The sequence below is a fragment of the Saimiri boliviensis genome, chromosome 14 (genome assembly GCF_048565385.1).
Source record: "Saimiri boliviensis isolate mSaiBol1 chromosome 14, mSaiBol1.pri, whole genome shotgun sequence".
NCBI classification, from domain to species: Eukaryota; Metazoa; Chordata; class Mammalia; order Primates; family Cebidae; genus Saimiri; species Saimiri boliviensis.
In genome coordinates, this window is record NC_133462.1 from 33,995,095 (window position 1) to 34,013,328 (window position 18,234).

The following is an 18,234-nucleotide window of genomic DNA, read 5'->3' on the forward strand; positions in this document are numbered from 1 at the left end:
ACATCTGCTAAAATGCCGAAAGTGCCAGTAGGACTTGAAATCCTTTTAGGTAGTTGTGAAACAGCAACATCTCATCTGTTAAGCACCTACGGTATACTCCATGCTCACGACTCACATTCATTGTCTGATTGCTGTGATACCCCTGCCTTCCAGAGAAGGGCACAGAAGCCTTTGATTATGTCTGATGGGCACTGGAGGATAAATACACCCACTCCCTCCCCATGAGGTGGGATAACTCTGTGGTGTGTGCTCTCTGCTGCCCCCTGGAGGTCCCCCTGAAACTGAGCCCCAGTTGTTAGTGCTAAAGCTGATGCCCCAACCATCTCCGTGAGCACTCCAAATAGGAGACGACCACAGCTCTCAAGTCAGGCTCCTTCTCTGTAAGGCAGAGGGGCTACTTCAGGGTCACACTGACCACCCCAACCCCTGACCTGGCCTCTGCTTCTGCGAAGATGCTCAGAAGGCCCTGTGTTTTGTGTTTTAAGTCCCACTGACCCCAAAGGGGAGGCCGTCTCTTTGACCCAGAGTCTTGGATCCGAACGGGGGTGCCACCCATCCCCATGTCAGTACTCAGTTGAGGGGAGTCAGAGAAAGAGGGAGGGCTTGTGGGACTGTTTTCCAAACAATGTGGAGTATTTCTGTATTTTAATAGCAGAGAGGCTATGCTTGTGTTTCACCTTGAGCCAGCACCCAGTCTAGGAATGTAGCAGTCAGGATAGATCAAGTGAAGCTGCAGTAACAAACAGCCCCACATCTCAGTGACTTACATTGATGAAGGTTTTTTACACTCAGCAGAGAAGCTGTTTGCCTCACAGTTACTCAGGGACCCAGGCTCCATCTGAAATGTTACCGGTTGCCAAGCCCAGGGTTGAGAGGCTGGAGAGTCCAAAGCTGGCCAGCAAGTGGCCATGCAATTTCCACGGACAGCATGTTACCGCACCTAGACACACATGGCCCCATCGAAACACAAGGAGGCCAGGAAGTATGTGTGCCTGGAAGGCCGCAAAGCCCTGTTGTGCACCCTGTTACCATCCTCCTCCTCCAGGTCAGGAAATGGAGGCTCAGAAAGGAAGCCACTTGCCCATAGCCACACAGCTCTGGTAGCAGAGTTGGGACTTGAACCCAGTCTGCTTTCGTCATGAGCATGCTGCCGCCTAGTGGGGTCCTGAATACAGACTCTGGGCTCTCTGAGGTCTGGGTTCAAATTCCGGCTTTATATCTCTGTGCTGCTGACCGCAGGCAGATGAATGGCTTGGCTCTTTGAGGCTTGGTCACCTCCTAGAAAATGGGTGTAGCCATGAGCGGTGATTCACGCCTGTAATCCCAACACTTTGGAAGGCCAAGGTGGGCAAATCACTTGAGGTCAGGAGTTCAAGACCAGCCTGACTAACGTGGTGAAACCTCGTCTCTACTAAAAATACAAAAATTAGCCGGGCATGGTAGCATGCACCTGTAGTCCCAGCTACTCAGGAGGTTAAGGCAGGAGAATTTCTTGAACCCATAAGGCAGAGGTTGCAGTGAGCCGAGATCATGCCACTGCACTGCAGCCTGGGTGACAGAGCGAGACCTCATCTCAAAAAAAAAGAAAAGAGGCCGGGCACGGTGGCTCACTCCTGTCATCCCAGCACCTTGGGAAGCCGAGGCGGGCGGATCACCTGAGGTCAGGAGTACAAGACAAGTCTGACCAATATGGTGAAACCCCGTCTCTTTTTTTTTAAAGATGGGGTTTCACCATGTTGGTCAGGCTGGTCTCGAACTCCCGACCTCAGGTGATCCGCCCGCCTTGGCCTTCAAAGTGCTTGGTTTACACGCATGAGCCACAACCCCGTCTCTTAAAAAAAAAAAAAAAAAAAAAAAAAGGAAAGAAAGAAAATGGGTGATAAGCCTTCCCTCCAGGATCTTCATGAGGATCTCGATGTCATTTATAAAGCCCCTGGGGTCTCAGGAGCCTTCAAAAGTGCTAGAGAGACAGGCCACAGCTCTGAAGGGCAGCCCCATCCCGGTGCAGCTGAAGCAGGGTCTGGAGGCCCCCTCTGGAGCCAGGCCAATCATGGGAAGGTCCCCAGGGAGGGAGACTCAACACAGATGATGTTGAACAGCCCTTGCCACAGCACTTCGAACAACCACAGCTATCCCGGGCACTCCGCTGATTGGCAGCTGTGCCCCTCACATGCCCCTGGCCAGCCTAGGGGGCCGGGGAACCAAGCCCTCTGTTGGCATCTCTGTCTTGTGGGTCCCCATTCTAGAATTATTTCCGCGATGCCTGGAACATCTTCGACTTTGTGACTGTTCTGGGCAGCATCACCGATATCCTCGTGACTGAGTTTGGGGTAAGTCTACCACCAGCTTCTCTCTGGGTAACTCTGGGCTGGATGAGGCGGGTGGCAGGTGGGGGAGGGAGGTTGGCCCCAGAAGTAGTGGGTCCCAACAGCCACAGCTGGCTTGAGCCAGCACTTGGCCACGACCAGAGATGGAGACCTGGGGACCCAGGGACAAGGGCAGCCCCTCAGGAGGGCATCGTGGGAAGATGGGGGTGACCAAACCCTGGCTGTAGGGCTAGTACTGAGGGGTGGGCTTCCCTGCATCCTGGCCTAAGAATTAATAATGCAGATGAGCACATTGAGAGAACTGAGACACTTAAAAGCTCTCAAAGCTGAGCCTGTCCCCCAAACACCACACCGTGTCAGGAGCCCAGAAAGAATGAGTTTCAAGTCAATTCTGCTTGAACCAACCCTCTGGGAGAGCCACAGTCCTCAGGCCAGAGTGGGGACACGACTCCCAAGGCTCTAGGGGGAGGGTCCCCAGGATGTCCTCCCTCTAGCCCCAGGCCTGGGAGACTCCCAACATGGGGCGTCTCTGGGCCTCTCTGTGGCAGCTACGCAGGCCATATTGCCCTTCCCCTTTTCTGAAAGACTCAGAGCCCCAGCGTTCCTGTCCCAGACCCTCTCCTTGGCCATCTGCCAGTCAGCCCAGGCTTGGGGGCCCTCAGGAGATCGGGGGGAGGGTGGAAGATCCTTGCAGGGGAAGCAGTGGTCAAAGGGCGTCAAAGCCAAGGGTCAAGGGTGACATCGGTGTCCTCTGAATAACAATAAAAGTAACAGTAGCTCACAAGAATCGCAGCCTTGCTGTGTGCCAGGGAACTGTGCCAAGCGGTTTACGTGGATTGGGCTCGGGTAGAGGACTTGGTCTCAACACGTAAGAGAATTCCCTCAGAGGTGTCAACTGAAGACACCTGTTGGAAGCAGATGCTCGGTGCCGCAAAGAAAAATCAGCACTGAGGCAAAGAATATTTTAGCAACACAATTTTTACCTCCTGGACTGCAGAAAGGGTATTCCTGGTAGCCATTGTGCCACGAGAGTACAAAGAACAAAGGGAATGCGTGCAAATTAATCCCTTACGCATTTGGGGTCATCCTTATGGCCGTGTCTGATCTCCATTGGCTGGAGCCAGATCTCACAATCTAAACCAAAACCCGAGTGGCTAACAGCTTAACACTCTTCTGTACAGGTAGAAGCAATGGAGAGCTGGGACATGCCTGTGAGCACATCCAGCAGATATCTTGGTTAAAGTACAAGGACATAGAATGTACCACGTGTCTGTAAGCATGGCATGTCTAATAGCTACATAGGATAGAGTTTAACAAAGAGTTATTAGCACACTTAGGATTTATTCTTTAACAAGAAAAGAAACTTTAAAGAGGAACTTTTCTGCTTCCTATAACACCCAATGCAGAGACCACTGGTGGAGGGGAAGGGAAGGACATCCCCAAGGGTGGCAAGGTACCCAGCGGCCAGCCTCCACCGTGGGGAGCTGTTACCTGCCCAGGTGCTGAAGTCGGGGGGGAACCTGAGCAAGAGACAAGGAGAAGCCACCAAGTGGGAGCTGTCCTGTCAGTGCGAGGGACAGACCAGGGCCAAAGCAGACAGAGAGCAGTGGGGGATAAACCTGCCAACCTTTCTCTCCCCCTGTCCATTACCTCCTGCCGGAGCCTCCCATTGGCCAAGGTAAATTGGAAGGAAGCTGAATATGATGCTCAGAGCAGGCAGAGAAGTCAGGAGAGCAGATCTAGGTGTGGTCGTGCTTGAGGACAAGGGTGTCGCACCATTTCACAAATAAGAAAACTGACCCTCGGTCAGGCACGGTGGCTCACACCTGTAACCCCAGCACTTTGAGAGACCAAAGCTGGTGGGTCACCTGAGGTCAGGAGTTCAAGACCACCCTGGACAACATGGTGAAACCCCATCTCTATCTACATAATACAAAAATTAGCTGGGCATGGTGGCGCACACCTGTAGTTCCAGCTACTCAGGAAGCTGAGGCGGGAGAATTGCTTGAACCCAGGAGGCGGAGGTCGCAGTGAGCCAAGATCGCGCCATTGCACTCCAGCCTGGGTAACAAGAGCGAAACTCTGTCTCAAAAAAGAAAGGAAAGGAAAGGAAGGAAGAGGGAGGGAGGGAGGAGGAGAGAGAAAAAAAAGAAGGAAGGAAAGGAAGGAAGAGAGAGAGAGACAGAGACAGAGACAGAGAGAGGAAACTGATTCTCAGTGCTTGGGGAAGTGAAGGACACTCCCAAGGTCACAAATCCAGGCCTGGATGACTCCTGAGAGTACACTGACAGCCCCTGGGGTGTCCTAGTCAGATTCCCCTACAGAGAAGGATCCTTTTGCCTGCTCTTCCATCCTAGAAGGCCAGGAGGGGCTGGGGAACCACACAAAAGAGGCCATTCTAGGCCAAGCTCGGTGGCTCATGCCTGTGACCCTGGTACTTTGGGAGGCTGAGGTGGGCGGATCGTCTGAGGTCAGGAGTTCGAGACCAGCCTGGCCAACATGGTGAAACCCCATCTCTACTAAAAATACAAAAATTAGCCAGGCGTGGTGGCGTATGCCTGTAATCCTAGCTACTCCAGAGGCTGAGGCAGGAGAATTGCTTGAACCCGGGAGACAGAGGTTGCAGTGAGCCAAGACAGCACCTTTGCACTCCAGCCTGGGCAACTGACAGAGTGAGATTCCATCTCAAAAAAAAAAAAGGTGGGGGGGGGCATTCTTTGATGTGTCCCCAGCGCCCACAGCCAAATGATACATACTTCTTTGCCTTCAGCTCCAGTGAGCCAGAAATTTCCCATTCCCCTTCACCCTATCCCTGAAACCTTCCTCTCGAGGGTCCTGGCCCACCCAGGGCTCTCTCCACTGAGTTGCCCGCACCTGGCCATTCTCTGCTGTCCTGAGTTTCTAGAGAGGGCTGGAGCTCCAGCTGGCAGTCAGGATACCTTGCCATCCAGGTACACACAAGACAACCTTGCACCAATGTCCCTTTGGGTCAAGAGGTTGGAGGGGTGGTCCAGCTCCCCAGAAGGGCAGGTGGGGTGGAGGAGGTTAGTTGAAACCTTTAATCACCAGTAAAACAGATGTAGGGATAGGCTCCGATAGCCTGTTCTCCTGGCTGGCAGGAAGATGTGGCGTGAGGTGGTGAGGGACTTCAGGACTGCTACAGTAGCGAAACAGCCCCCAGCCTCCCTACCAGCTGTTTGATCTTCAACAGCTTGTGCTGCCTCTTCTCATACAGAGTGAGGCTAACCATTGCAACCGATTTCAGACACTTGCAAGACTCACATTGATGCATGCACTCAAAAGACATTCATTGAGCACCTACTGTGTGCCAGGCATAGTTATAGGTGCTGGAGACAGAGCGGGAAGGAGGGGTGCCAAACAAAACAGACCAAGAATGCAGAATGCCTGCTCCCATAGCTCTGACATTCTAGGGAGGGAGATGGGAACGTTTAACAAGTGAAAGCATCTATGGACCGGGCATAGTGGCTCACGCCTATAATCCCAGCACTTTGGGAAGCCAAGGCAGTCGGATCATTTGAAGTCAGGAGTTCGAGACCAACCTGACCAACGTGGTGAAACCCTATCTCTATTAAAAATACAAAAATTAGCCGGGCATGGTGGCAGGTGCCTGTGATCCCTCCTACTCGGGAGGCTGAAGCAGGAGAATCACTTGATTCTCGGGAGGTGAGAGGTTGCAGTGACCCGAGATTGCGCCACTGCACTCCAGCCGGGGCAACAGAGTGAGACGCCGTCTCAAAAAAGAAAAAAAAAGGCCGGGCGCCGTGGCTCACGCCTGTAATCCTAGCACTTTGGGAGGCTGAGTTGGAGTTCAAGACCAGCCTGGCCATCATGGTGAAACCCCATCTTTAAAATTAAAAAAAAAAAAAAAATCAACGTGAAGTGCTTGGCACAGAACCTGCTAAAAAAAAAAAAAAAAAAAGGTGTTCTGATTATTATTATAATAGCTGGTTATTATTATTCTGGTTGTTATTGCTATTGTTATTATTATTGTGAAGGGGTATGTAGTTTTGTTAGCTGGCCCTGAATTATATAATCAGCGTACGGGAAAGATAGTGGTTGGGTGTTTGGACCCTTCTAGAACAATTCACTCCCAGCCCGGAGTAGGGAGTGGCATGTCCTGGCAGGCAAGGAGGTCTCAATTGCTCCTTTCTGCCTCCCAGGTAAGCCTACTAGGTCTGAGGCCGGGGCTTGGCCAGGCTGAGGCAGGAAATGGCAGGCTCTTGGGAGGGCAGGCCCCTGGGGTGGGCGGGGCAGAGGGCCTGTGGCAGTACTACCCAAGGCTGCCTCAGCTGCCGCCCCCAAATGGCCGGGGTGACGTGGGTTTGCCCTGTGTGCAATGGATAATGACTCTGTTTCTTGTCTTGTCTCTTTTCATGCCTGCTCTTAAAACTGTATATTGGCGCAACGCCGTCTGAAAAACTCATCCAATCAAAATGCACTATGAAATTCATTTGTTCATCCATGACGTGGTCTGTGTGTTCATACACCAATGACTTATCTCCTAACCCACCGCCACCACCACCCCCACTCCCCGCCCGGGAACCGAAACCCATTGGTCTTTTGGCACTGGTTACAAATCAACCTAAAAAATGCTGAACACGCCTCCCCAACTGCCCCCGCCCGCCCGCTCCCCCTCATCTTCAACATCTGCATCTAGAATCCGGTTGGTCTTACTTCTTTCTGAAGTCTAAATGCCTTACATTAACTGTGAACGCATCTCCTTGCCTAGGCATTGCATGCCACACCCTGCCTCTCCAATGTGGGATGCCTGGTGCTCTCCCCACCCCTCCACTCCTGTCTGTCTCTCCCTCTGTCCTCCCGCCCCCAGCCCTGTGCCTCCCACTTCCTGCAGATTTTCTGTTTTTATCGGGTTCTGAATGGGGTTTTTCTGTTTGGGGTTTGTGTCTTTTGCAGAGGAAGGGATGGGTTTTTCCAGTGCAGCACCTCTGTGTCTCACCCCATTCCACACACACGTCCCGTACACTCAGAGACAATGGAGGCAAATCCATTCCTGGCCACCTCTCACCGCTGCTGTCCCCCATTCAGCTCCATGGAACCCAGGCCCCAGGAAAGCTGCCAACTCCATCCTCACCCCTCCGGCTCTCTCCAGCCTGCTATCCCCAACCCTCCATCTCAAAGTCACAAGGTCTTTGGCCTTGACCAGCAGAGACCTGACTCTCCAAGTCTGATGGAGACCTGCAGGCCAGGCAGTGTGCTGGCAAAGACTCTCAGGCAGGGGAGCTCAGAAGTGTCAGGCTCAGGTCTGGTAGCTTCGTGAGGCCCCTTCCTGGGGCCTTGAACTACACCTGCACACACAGTCACACAGTCACTGCGCACACCCAGTCACTGCACACAGACACTGCACACACACACAGTCACTACACACACAGTCACTACGCAGGCAGTCACTGCATACACACTGCACACAGTCACTGAGCATGCACATGCAGTCACTGAACACACAGTTACTACACACAGACACTGCACACACACAATCACTATGCACACACAGTCACTGCACACACAGTCACTACACATGCAGTCACTGCATACACACTGCACACAGTCACTATCCACATACACACTGTGCACAAAGTCACTGAGCATGCACATGCAGTCACTGCACACACAGTCACTACACACAGACTGCACACAATCACTATGCACACACAGTCACTGCACACACTGCACACACACAGTCACTATGCACAGTCACTGCACACACACAGTCACTGCACACATGCAGTCACTGCACACAGTTCACTACACATGCAGCCACTGCATACACACTGCATGCAGTCTCTATCCACACACACTGCACACACACAATCACTATGCACACACAGTCACTGCACACACACAGTCACTGCACACAATCACTATCACAGTCACTGCACACACAGTCACTATGCACAGTCACTACACATGCAGTCACTGCATACACACTGCATGCAGTCACTATCCACACACACACTGCACACACAGTCACTGAGCATGCACATGCCATCACTGCACACACACAATCACTACACACAGTCACTACACACAGACACTGCACACAGTGACACTGCATGCACAGTCACTGCACAGACACTGCACACAGTCACTGCAGTCACTGAGCATGCATATGTAGTCACTGCACACAGTCACTACACACAGACACTGCACACAGACACCACACACACACATACACTGTACACTGACACTGTACACACAGACACTGCACACACACAGTCACTGCACACAATCACTATCACAAGTCACTATGCACACACAGTCACTATGCACACAGTCACTACACATGCAGTCACTGCATACACACTGCATGCAGTCACTATCCACACACACACTGCACACACAGTCACTGAGCATGCACATGCAGTCACTGCACACAGACACACACACAGTCACTGCAGTCACTGAGCATGCATATGCAGTCACTGCATACAGTCACTACACACAGACACTGCACACAGACACAGCAGAGACACATTCACTACACAGACACTGCATACACAGACCGCACACAGTCACTGCACACACACACCACACACACAGACACTGCACACAGACACTGCACACACAGTCACTGCACACACAGTCACTACACACACAGTCACTGTGCACACAGTCACTGTACACACACAGTCACTGCACACACAGGGTCACAATACACACAGCCACTGTGCACACAATCACTGCAAACACACAGTCACTATGCACACTGTGCAGTCACTATATACACACACACTGCCCACACATTCACTATGCACACAGTCACTATACACACAGTCACTATGCACACACAGTCACTACACACACTATGCAGTCACTATGCACACAGTCACTGTGCACAGTATACACACAGTTACTATGTACACACACTACACACACAGTCACTGCACACAGGTTCACTGCACACACAGTCACTGCATGTACAGACACTGCACATAGTCATGACCTCTCTTCTTTCTCTCTCATTCTCTAATTTTCTCTTTTTTGGGGGGACAGAGTCTCACTCTGTCACTCAAGCTGGAGTGCAATGGCACAATCTCGGCTCACTGCAGCCTCCACCTCCCAGGTTCAGGCAATTCTCCTGCCTCAGCCTCCTGAGTACATGGGATTACAGGCACGTGCCACCATGCCAGGCCACTTTTTGTATTTTTAGTAGAGATGGGGTTTCACTATGTTGGCCAGGCTGGTCTCCAACTCCTGACCTCAGCATCCGAAAGTGCTGGGATTACAGGTGTGAGCCACCCGCCTCAGCCTCCCAAAGTGCTGGAATTACAGGCGTGAGCCACCATACCCAGACTCTAATTCTTATTCACTGTCCCTGTCGCTGTGTCACACACACAGTCGTGCACACACACACACACACACACACACACACACACAAACTGCTCCTCTCTGCTACATCTACCCACCCTGTACCCATACTCCAGTACACACTGCACACATCTCCCTCCCTCCCCCACTTAGCTCCCTGCACACTCCTCATTCTGTTAAATCTCACCTGCCTCTGCCCCTCCCCTACTGTCCCTTAGACAGACGCCCTAATGACATCTTTGCCCTGGGATCCCTTCCCTGCCGGCAATACACATGCACTCACCCACCAAACATTTCATGAGGCCCTATTTGGTGCCACAGATGGAATTATGGGCAGAAGCAGACACCATTAATGTCCCCCACCGCCACCACATACAGTCAGGTGGGGGAGGCAGGCATTGGTCAAATAACCCCTTGACTCCACTTTAAATTATACCTGCGCTGAGAGCTGAAGGTTGAGCCGCATTGACAAGGCACAGAGAGATGCTCAGAGCATTCCAGCCCCAGGACAGCATGTGCAAAGGCCCTGTGGTGGGTTGGAGCCTGTGGGGATCTACAAGTGAGGGAGTGTGGCTGGTGCAGAGACAGCAGAGAAAGACTGACCTGGAGACAGCTAAAGACGGCAGAAGGGGACGGGACCCTGGGCTGGAGAGGGCGGTGCGTTGTTGTGGAATTCCAGCTTTCTCCTAAGCACTAGGAAGGGCCTGGGAGAACAGGAAGCAGGGGAGACATGACTGGTCATGTGGCTAGACAAGCTCAGTCTGGTTGCAGGGCAGGGAACAGCTTGACAGGATGCTGGCCTGGAGGTGGGCACCAGGAATCTCAGCAAGCGCTGACAGTGGAAAACAGAGAACAGTGGGAGAGTTGTTCCTCTCAGATGGATCTCTGCAGGACCCAGGAAAAGATCAGGTTAGAACTGATGGGATGAGAGGTGCCTGGGAGTCTCAGGTGTGTTTTAAAACTGGGAGATAGGACAGGTGGGTGGCTCACACCTGTAATCCCAGCACTTTGGGAGGCCGAGGCATGCAGATCACCTGAGGTCAGGAGTTGGAGACCAGCCTGTCCAACATGGTGAAACCCCGTCTCTAATAAAAATACAAAAATTCACCAGGCATGGTGATGCGTGCCTGTAGTCCCAGCTACTCAGGAGGCTGAGCCAGGAGAATCCCTTGAACCCGGGAGGCAGAGGTTGCAGTGAGCCAAGATCGTGCCACTGCACTTCAGTCTGGGTGACAGAGCGAGACTCCGTCTCAAAAAAAAAAAAAAAACAAACAAACCTGGGAGATAGAGGTGAGTGAGTGCCAGGAAACAGCCAGGTTGGGGGAAGAGAACAGGTGTGGGCATAGCGAGTCTGAGGTGCCTTTAGGACATTCAGAAATAAGTCAGACAGGTGGGTCGTTATGGGGGCTGGAGCTTGGAGGTGAGGTGTGCAGTGGCACAACTTGTCTGGAGACCTTAGGTGGATGGTCTCCCCATCCTGAGTGCTTGCGGGGTACCTGAGCACGGTGCTGGAGGAGGATAGACCACAAGCACGCTGTCCTCGTGCCTTCCAGGGGCTGTGTCCCACCCCCGTCACATTCTAGCCAGGAAGTTCAGGGGAGGCGTTGAGAGGAAGCCGCACCTCCCAAGCTGTGGAATGAAACGTGGAAGCCAGGAAGAGGGAGCTTGCCAGAAGCTCTGGGGGCAGTGGAAAGACTTGGTACAGATTCAGAAAGAGATGGAGGGTGGAGGGGCAGGCCAGTACCCTTGCCCCACTGCCCCGAACCCTTCCCGTCTTCACTCCTCCCCTCCTCGTGTGTCTCCTCCCCCCTCTTGGCTCCAAGAAGGGAAGCATGTTTTCTGCACGCATCTCCCTGCCAGATCCTTGGCTTTTCTGCATGGCTGCAAGCTTCCCCTGCTCTCCCCCAAAACTCCCCCTGAGGCTGCTTCCAGGGTCTGCCTGCCTTTGCATGCCTGGCCGAGTCCACATGTTATGATCCGCCCCATGAAAGGGATGGCTTGTACTCCGGGGTTGAACGGGAGGGGGCTGGGGACACCTGAGCCATCGGCCCCATCCCCAGGTGGAGCTGGCTGGCCAGGCAGGGATGGGGGTCAGGGTAGCAGGGCACAGAGAGTGACTCTCTTAGCCAAGCTGGGTTTGGGGGCTTATTCAAGGCACTGGAGACATTCTTACACCAATTGAGCGCATTGTGGTCAGGGTAGGATCCCCAAGCCCCCTTCCCCACCCTGGAGGCCTAACGACACACGGATGTGTCCCAGAGAGTGTCCTAGACATTGCTATCAGACCCAGAGGCCTCTTGTCAGCCTCAGAAATTCCTTCAACTCCAGTCCTTGCCTCTCAGTTCCCAGGCCAAAGCTAGCACAAGACACAGATGTGGTGGCCGGGAAGCCCTCTGGAAGCCGCCAAGTAGGATTCCCATGTAATGCGTCACCCAAACTAGGACACTTGTGAAACCAGGAGGGAGGCTGTGAATGTATGGTCACCCTGTGCCATTTAGGGGGATGAAGTTTAGGTCAAGTTCAGTCTTGCTATGTGGCCTGTATTTAGGGCTCCTGCAAACCCCATAGAACAAGTCTGGTGAAGGCCCCCTTACTGGGGAGACCCTCTACTCCTGCCTTCAACCTGCTGGGTATTGGCCAGTGAGGAAGGGTTTCCACGTCTGCCCAAGGCTGGGGTCTCAAACGCAAATGCCTCTGGCGGCCAAGCAGACACCAGTCAACCAGGAAAGCAGGTGCCATTTCTAGAACTCGAGGACCTTAGAAAACCAGAGAGCATGTGGCCTGCTTCCAGGGAGCAATTGCAGCAGGCCTGGGGTTGCCAGAAGGCCAGATTGGTGGGCAAAACGCTCTTGATTTTTAAACAACGGCAATAATTTTTAATTAAAAACAAGGACAAATGAAAAAACAGTGCTGAGGCCCAACAAAACAGCTTTATTAGCCAGATTTGGCCCACACATGACTTTGAGCCTCACACCCCCCAACCAAGGTCCCCTGAAGCCCCGCGATGGTCACAAAACACCGGCAGTCCACGTCCACCATCTCCAGCTGGTCTCCCTGGCCCCCCAACTCTCTGGACCCCCGGTTCTTCTAGCTTGGGTGGGAGGAGGCAGAGGCAGTGACTAGATGGGGTTTTTGAGCAGAGGCAGTGGCCACCCAGGGAGGTCCTGGGGGCAGGGATGGCCCCACCTCCCGGCCCCCAGCACCCGCCCCTTGGTGGGCCTGGGCTGATTTCTGAGCTCACCCACCCATGGGAGCTGAGTGCTTCCTGCTTCCTGCAGGCCTGGTCCCGTGCTACTCCACCCAGCCCCAGAAGCTGAGAAGCCATCCCTGAGAGGGGGGAAAAGGGCCCCAAATGCATCTTCTCCGACTCAGCGGGCAGCGAGGACTCACCCTGCAGCCGAACAGCCCCAGCTCCCTCCCGTCCTCCCCATTCCCGCTCGCCAAGGGGGTAAGAAAAGATGCTCTTCCGCTTCTCCCAATTGGCTCGAGCCGCTGCTCCTCTTGGCCGTGGGGTGAGGTCAGGGCGGGCAGGAGCGGGTGGGCAGCTCGGCAGGGCAGGGCAGGGCAGGGTGCCCGGTGAGTCCCGTGACAGATGCATTTCTGGCCCGGAGCGTAACATGCCCTCGGAACCCGCACATGTCCACCAGGCCTGAGCGTGCTGGCGACCTCCACCCCCACCCCTGCCCTGGTGTTTGTGCATTGTACACGTGTGATAGATTCCGCAACTTGACCGGCTTGTGTCCTTTCGTCTCAGTGCATTTGGTTGTTGGGAGAAACAAAAACCATCTCGATTTTTTTCCTGATTGGATGATTCTGATGTATTTTCTTTTTCTTGTTCTTTTGTTATTTCTTCCCCATCCCCATTCCTTTTTCCTCCTTCCTTTTTCTTTCCTTTCCCCATTGTGGGTGGGGCTGGCAGGGAGGGCTTATGCTTTTGAGTTGATGCCTTTTCCTCCCTCCCACCCTCTCTCTCCCAACTTCGTTCCTTTTTCGAGTTTTTCCTCTGCATCATTGCATTAATAGTGCTTTCTCTCTCCCTCCTTATTTGGGGTCTGGCTTGCTTTTTTCCTGTTGGTTGGCTTCATGTAGGGGCCTCTGTGAGTGGTGACGGCTCTGAGCCCTTTGGGGTGGGTGGATGGTCACCCCTTTTCCTCCGTCTCCCCAGAATAATTTCATCAACCTGAGCTTTCTCCGCCTCTTCCGAGCTGCCCGGCTCATCAAACTTCTCCGTCAGGGTTACACCATCCGCATTCTTCTCTGGACCTTTGTGCAGTCCTTCAAGGTGAGTCCTCATTCCTCCTGCTGGTCCAGGGCTAAGAAGACAGGCGACCCCCATGCTCTGGCTGAATATAGAAGTCAAATCGGAAGTGCCTCTATGATATAGTCATGCAGAGAATCTGTTACCTGCAGGGCTCTTGTCTAACTTCCCACCCCTGGTGTGTCTTCAGAGCTGTAAAGCCCTCATCCTAGGGCCCCCAGAGACGCCCACCAGCCCCAGCAGGACTCTAGTGCAGCATGTGGCCACCCAACCCAGTGGGGCAGAGCACTGGGACAAGGGAGGAAGATGATGTGGCTGAGGGACCCCCAGCACCCTTCTTCATTGCCTCTTTTCCCACCAGGCCCTGCCTTATGTCTGTCTGCTGATCGCCATGCTGTTCTTCATCTATGCCATCATCGGGATGCAGGTGAGTCCTGCACCCCTAAGGTTCCCAGTCTCCCAAGGAGGGCAGCCACCCTTAGGAAGGGATGGGTGAGAGAAGCCTGGTCCACAGAAGCAGCCATGGAGGTTGAGCTGGGTTTCCCAGAAGCCACTCGGGGAACGACAGCCCCTGGTCATCACCCTCGAATTCCGCAGGTGTTTGGCAACATCGGAATCGATGTGGAGGACGAGGACAGTGACGAAGATGATTTCCAAATCACCGAGCACAATAACTTCCGGACCTTCTTCCAGGCCCTAATGCTTCTTTTCCGGTGAGAAGGGGGCCTGCTCTCATAATTCTGTTCCCTTGGTGGGGGTGCCTGCCTTCATCTTTCTGTTCCCATAGGGAATCTGTCCTCCTCTTCCAATGGAGGACGTGTCTTTATCCTTCTCTTCCGGTAGGGGGCGTGCCCTCCTCCTCCTCTTCCGGTAGGGGGCGTGCCCTCCTCCTCTTCTTCCGGTAGGGGGCGTGCCCTCCTACTTATCTTCCGGTAGGGGGCGTACCCTCCTCTTCCGGTGGGGGCGTGCCCTCCTCCTCTTCCGGTAGGGGGCGTGCCCTCCTCTTCCGGCGAGGGGGTGACTGGATGTGCATTTATCCTTCTTTTCCCCTTGAGGCTGGAAATGGGTGTCTGGAGGCCCAGGAATCCTAGCAGGGCAGAACCAGAGGGCCCCGGGATGTAGTCATGAAGGTCATTTTCCAGGCATTATCTCCCTGAATCTTCCTGACCCCCTTGTGAGGAAGGGATTCCTGGCAGCCCTAACAGATAAGAAACCTGAGGCTTACAGACCGTGAGGCTTGATTCTTGGGTTGGTCATCCCGGCTTCGCACAAAGTTCCTTCACTCGTTCAGTGGAGGGTTATTGAGCACCTACAGCATGCCAGGCACCGCTGTAGAAACGAGGATGCAGCAGGAAGTAGAGAAGAGGAAAAGAAACATTTTCAGCACTTTGGAAGCTAACATCCCCATGGGGAAGATACATCATCAGGGAACAAATTATAAAGGATGCTAGAAAAAGGATGAAATGCAAGAATAAAAGGGAATAGGGCTGGGTGCAGTGACTCATGCCTGTAATCCTAGCATTTTGGGAGGCCGAGGTGGGAGGATTGCTTGAGCCCGGGAGTTTGAGACCAGCCTGGGCAGTGAGACCCCCGCCTCTACAAAAAAAAAAAAAAAAAAAAAAAAAAAAAAAAAAAAAATTTAATTAACTGGGCATAGTGCCTCACACCTGTATTCCCAGCTACTTGTGAGGCTAAGGCGGAAGGATTGCTTGAGCCCAGAAGTTCCAGGCTACATTGAGCTATGATTGTGCAGTGCACTCCAGCCTGGGGAACAGCGAGACTCTTGTCTCCAAAAAGAACAATATATATTTTTTATTTTTTAAAAAGCCATAGAGGGGCCGGGCGCGGTGGCTCAAGCCTGTAATCCCAGCACTTTGGGAGGCCGAGGCGGGTGGATCACAAGGTCGAGAGATCGAGACCAACCTGGTCAACATGGTGAAACCCCGTCTCTACTAAAAATACAAAAAATTAGCTGGGCATGGTGGCGCGTGCCTGTAATCCCAGCTACTCAGGAGGCTGAGGCAGGAGAATTGCCTGAACCCAGGAGGCGGAGGTTGCGGTGAGCCGAGATCGCGCCATTGCACTCCAGCCTGGGTGACAAGAGCGAAACTCCGTCTCAAAAAAAAAAAAAAAAAAAAAGCCATAGAGGTAGATAATGGTGATAGTTGCATGATAATATGAGTGTGCTTAATGCCACTGAATTGTACACTTCAAAATGGTTGTTTGTTGTGTGTATTTTGCCACAATAAAAAATACGTTTTTTTTTTTTTTTTTTTTTTGAGACGGGGTTTCGCTCTTGTTACCCAGGCTGGAGTGCAATGGCGCGATCTCGGCTCACCGCAACCTCCGCCCCCTGGGTTCAAGCAATTCTCCTGCCTCAGCCTCCTGAGTAGCTGGGATTACAGGCACGTGCCACCATGCCCAGCTAATTTTTGTATTTTTTTAGTAGAGACGGGGTTTCACCATGTTGACCAGGATGGTCTCGATCTCTCGACCTCGTGATCCACCCGCCTCGGCCTCCCAAAGTGCTGGGATTACAGGCTTGAGCCACCGCGCCCGGCGCAAAATACGTATTTTTAATCTAACAACAAAAAGAGAGGGCTGGTAGGTTGTACCTCTCTGAAAGTGTGACGTTTGAGAGAAATTGGCAAGGGAGGGAGCCATGTGGATATTGGGGAAGGGCCGTGCGAGCCGAGGGTACTGCCTGTGTAAAGGTCCCAAGGCAGGAGTGTGGCTAGCATGTTTGAGGACTGTGAGAATCCCAACATGCCTGGAACAGAGTGATCCAGGGAGAATATGTTATGAGATGACTGTCACCTGAATGGAGGGGAGCTTTTCTTTTCTTTTTTTTTCTTTCAGATGGAGTTTTGTTCTTGTTGCCCAGGCTGGAGTGCAATGGTGCGATCTCGGCTCACTGCATCCTCCGCCTCCCAGGTTCAAGCGATTCTCCTGCCTCAGCCTCCCGAGTAGCTGGGATTACAGGCGAATGCCACTACGCCCAGCTAATTTTTGTATTTTTAGTAGCGACAGGGTTTCATCATATTGGTCAGGCTGGTCTCGAACTCCTGACCTCAGGTGATCCATCTGCCTCAGCCTCCCAAAGTGCTGGGATTACTGGTGTGAGTCACCGTGCCCAGCCTAGGGGAGCTTTTAAAGCATACCGGTGACCAGCCCGAGCAATGCACTGAGACCCCATCTCAACAAAAAAAAAATTTTTTAATTGGCCAGGAGTGGTGGCATGTGCCTGTAATCCCAGCTACTCAGGAGGCTGAGGTCGGAGGATCACCTGAGCCTGGGAGGTTGAGGCTGCAGCGAGCAGTGATTGTGCCACTGTACTCCAGCCTGGGTAACAGAGCAAGACCTTGTCGAAAGAGAGAGGAAGGGAAGGGAGGAAGGAAGGAAAGGAGGAAGAGAGGGGAGAGAAGGAAAAGGAGGGAAGGGAAGGCACACACCACACATAGCAAATCTTACCCTAGACCGACTGAATCCAAGTCTGCTGAGGTGGGGTATTGGTATTTTTTCAAAGCTCCCCGTGGACTTCAGCACACAGCTCCCAGAAAAAGGAGGTGGTCCAGCTGGGACTTGCCTGGCCAGCTCCAGAACCCATGTGTGCCCCACCTCCCAGGGAGGTGTTGGTGCCCAGTCGGGGCTGGGTGCCCGAGCCTCTGATTTCTCCCTGTCCTCAGGAGTGCCACCGGGGAAGCGTGGCACAACATCATGCTCTCCTGCCTCAGCGGGAAGCCGTGTGATAAGAACTCTGGCATCCTGACTCGAGAGTGTGGCAATGAATTTGCTTATTTTTACTTCGTTTCCTTCATCTTCCTCTGCTCATTTCTGGTAAGTCTGGACACCATGAGGGCCGGGTGGGCTCCCTAAGGCTGTCTCCGTTTCAGGGGAGTGGGTTTCTCTGGAACGTGGCTGTGTCAAAGGTTTGTTCCCTGCAAGCCTTCTCTGAACCAGCCTAGGATCAGGCGACCCTGAGTGTCTCAAACTCAGAGTTGTTGACATTTGGGGCTGGCTGATCCTTTGGGGTGGGGTCACGCTGTGCCTGCACAGTACATAGCAGCATCGCTGTCCTCCCCCAACCAGATGCCAGCAGCACACGGCACCCCTTTCTCCTGCTGCGACAACCACAAATGTCTGCATACATTCCCAGATGCCCCCAAGGGATGGGGGTGGGGGTCGGGGACAGAATTCCCCCATTTGAGACCCAGTGAAATACTTCAGCCAGGCACAGTGGCTGACGCCTGTAATCCCAGCACTTCGGGAGGCCAAGGTGGGAGGGTCACTTGAGCCCAGGAA

General features: G+C 53.2%; 1 protein-coding gene across 11 annotated transcripts in view; it reads left to right on the forward strand.

Annotated features, from left to right (window-relative positions):
• Positions 1-18,234, forward strand: part of CACNA1A (calcium voltage-gated channel subunit alpha1 A) — a 416,980-nt gene that overhangs the window by 377,481 nt on the left and 21,265 nt on the right. For all 11 annotated transcript variants that reach the window (XM_074384539.1, XM_074384541.1, XM_074384546.1 and 8 more), the window contains 5 exons: positions 2,247-2,330; positions 13,840-13,956; positions 14,294-14,359; positions 14,530-14,645; positions 17,619-17,769. In XM_074384539.1, the coding sequence (XP_074240640.1) occupies positions 2,247-2,330; positions 13,840-13,956; positions 14,294-14,359; positions 14,530-14,645; positions 17,619-17,769 (534 nt within the window). The remainder of the gene's footprint in view (positions 1-2,246; positions 2,331-13,839; positions 13,957-14,293; positions 14,360-14,529; positions 14,646-17,618; positions 17,770-18,234) is intronic.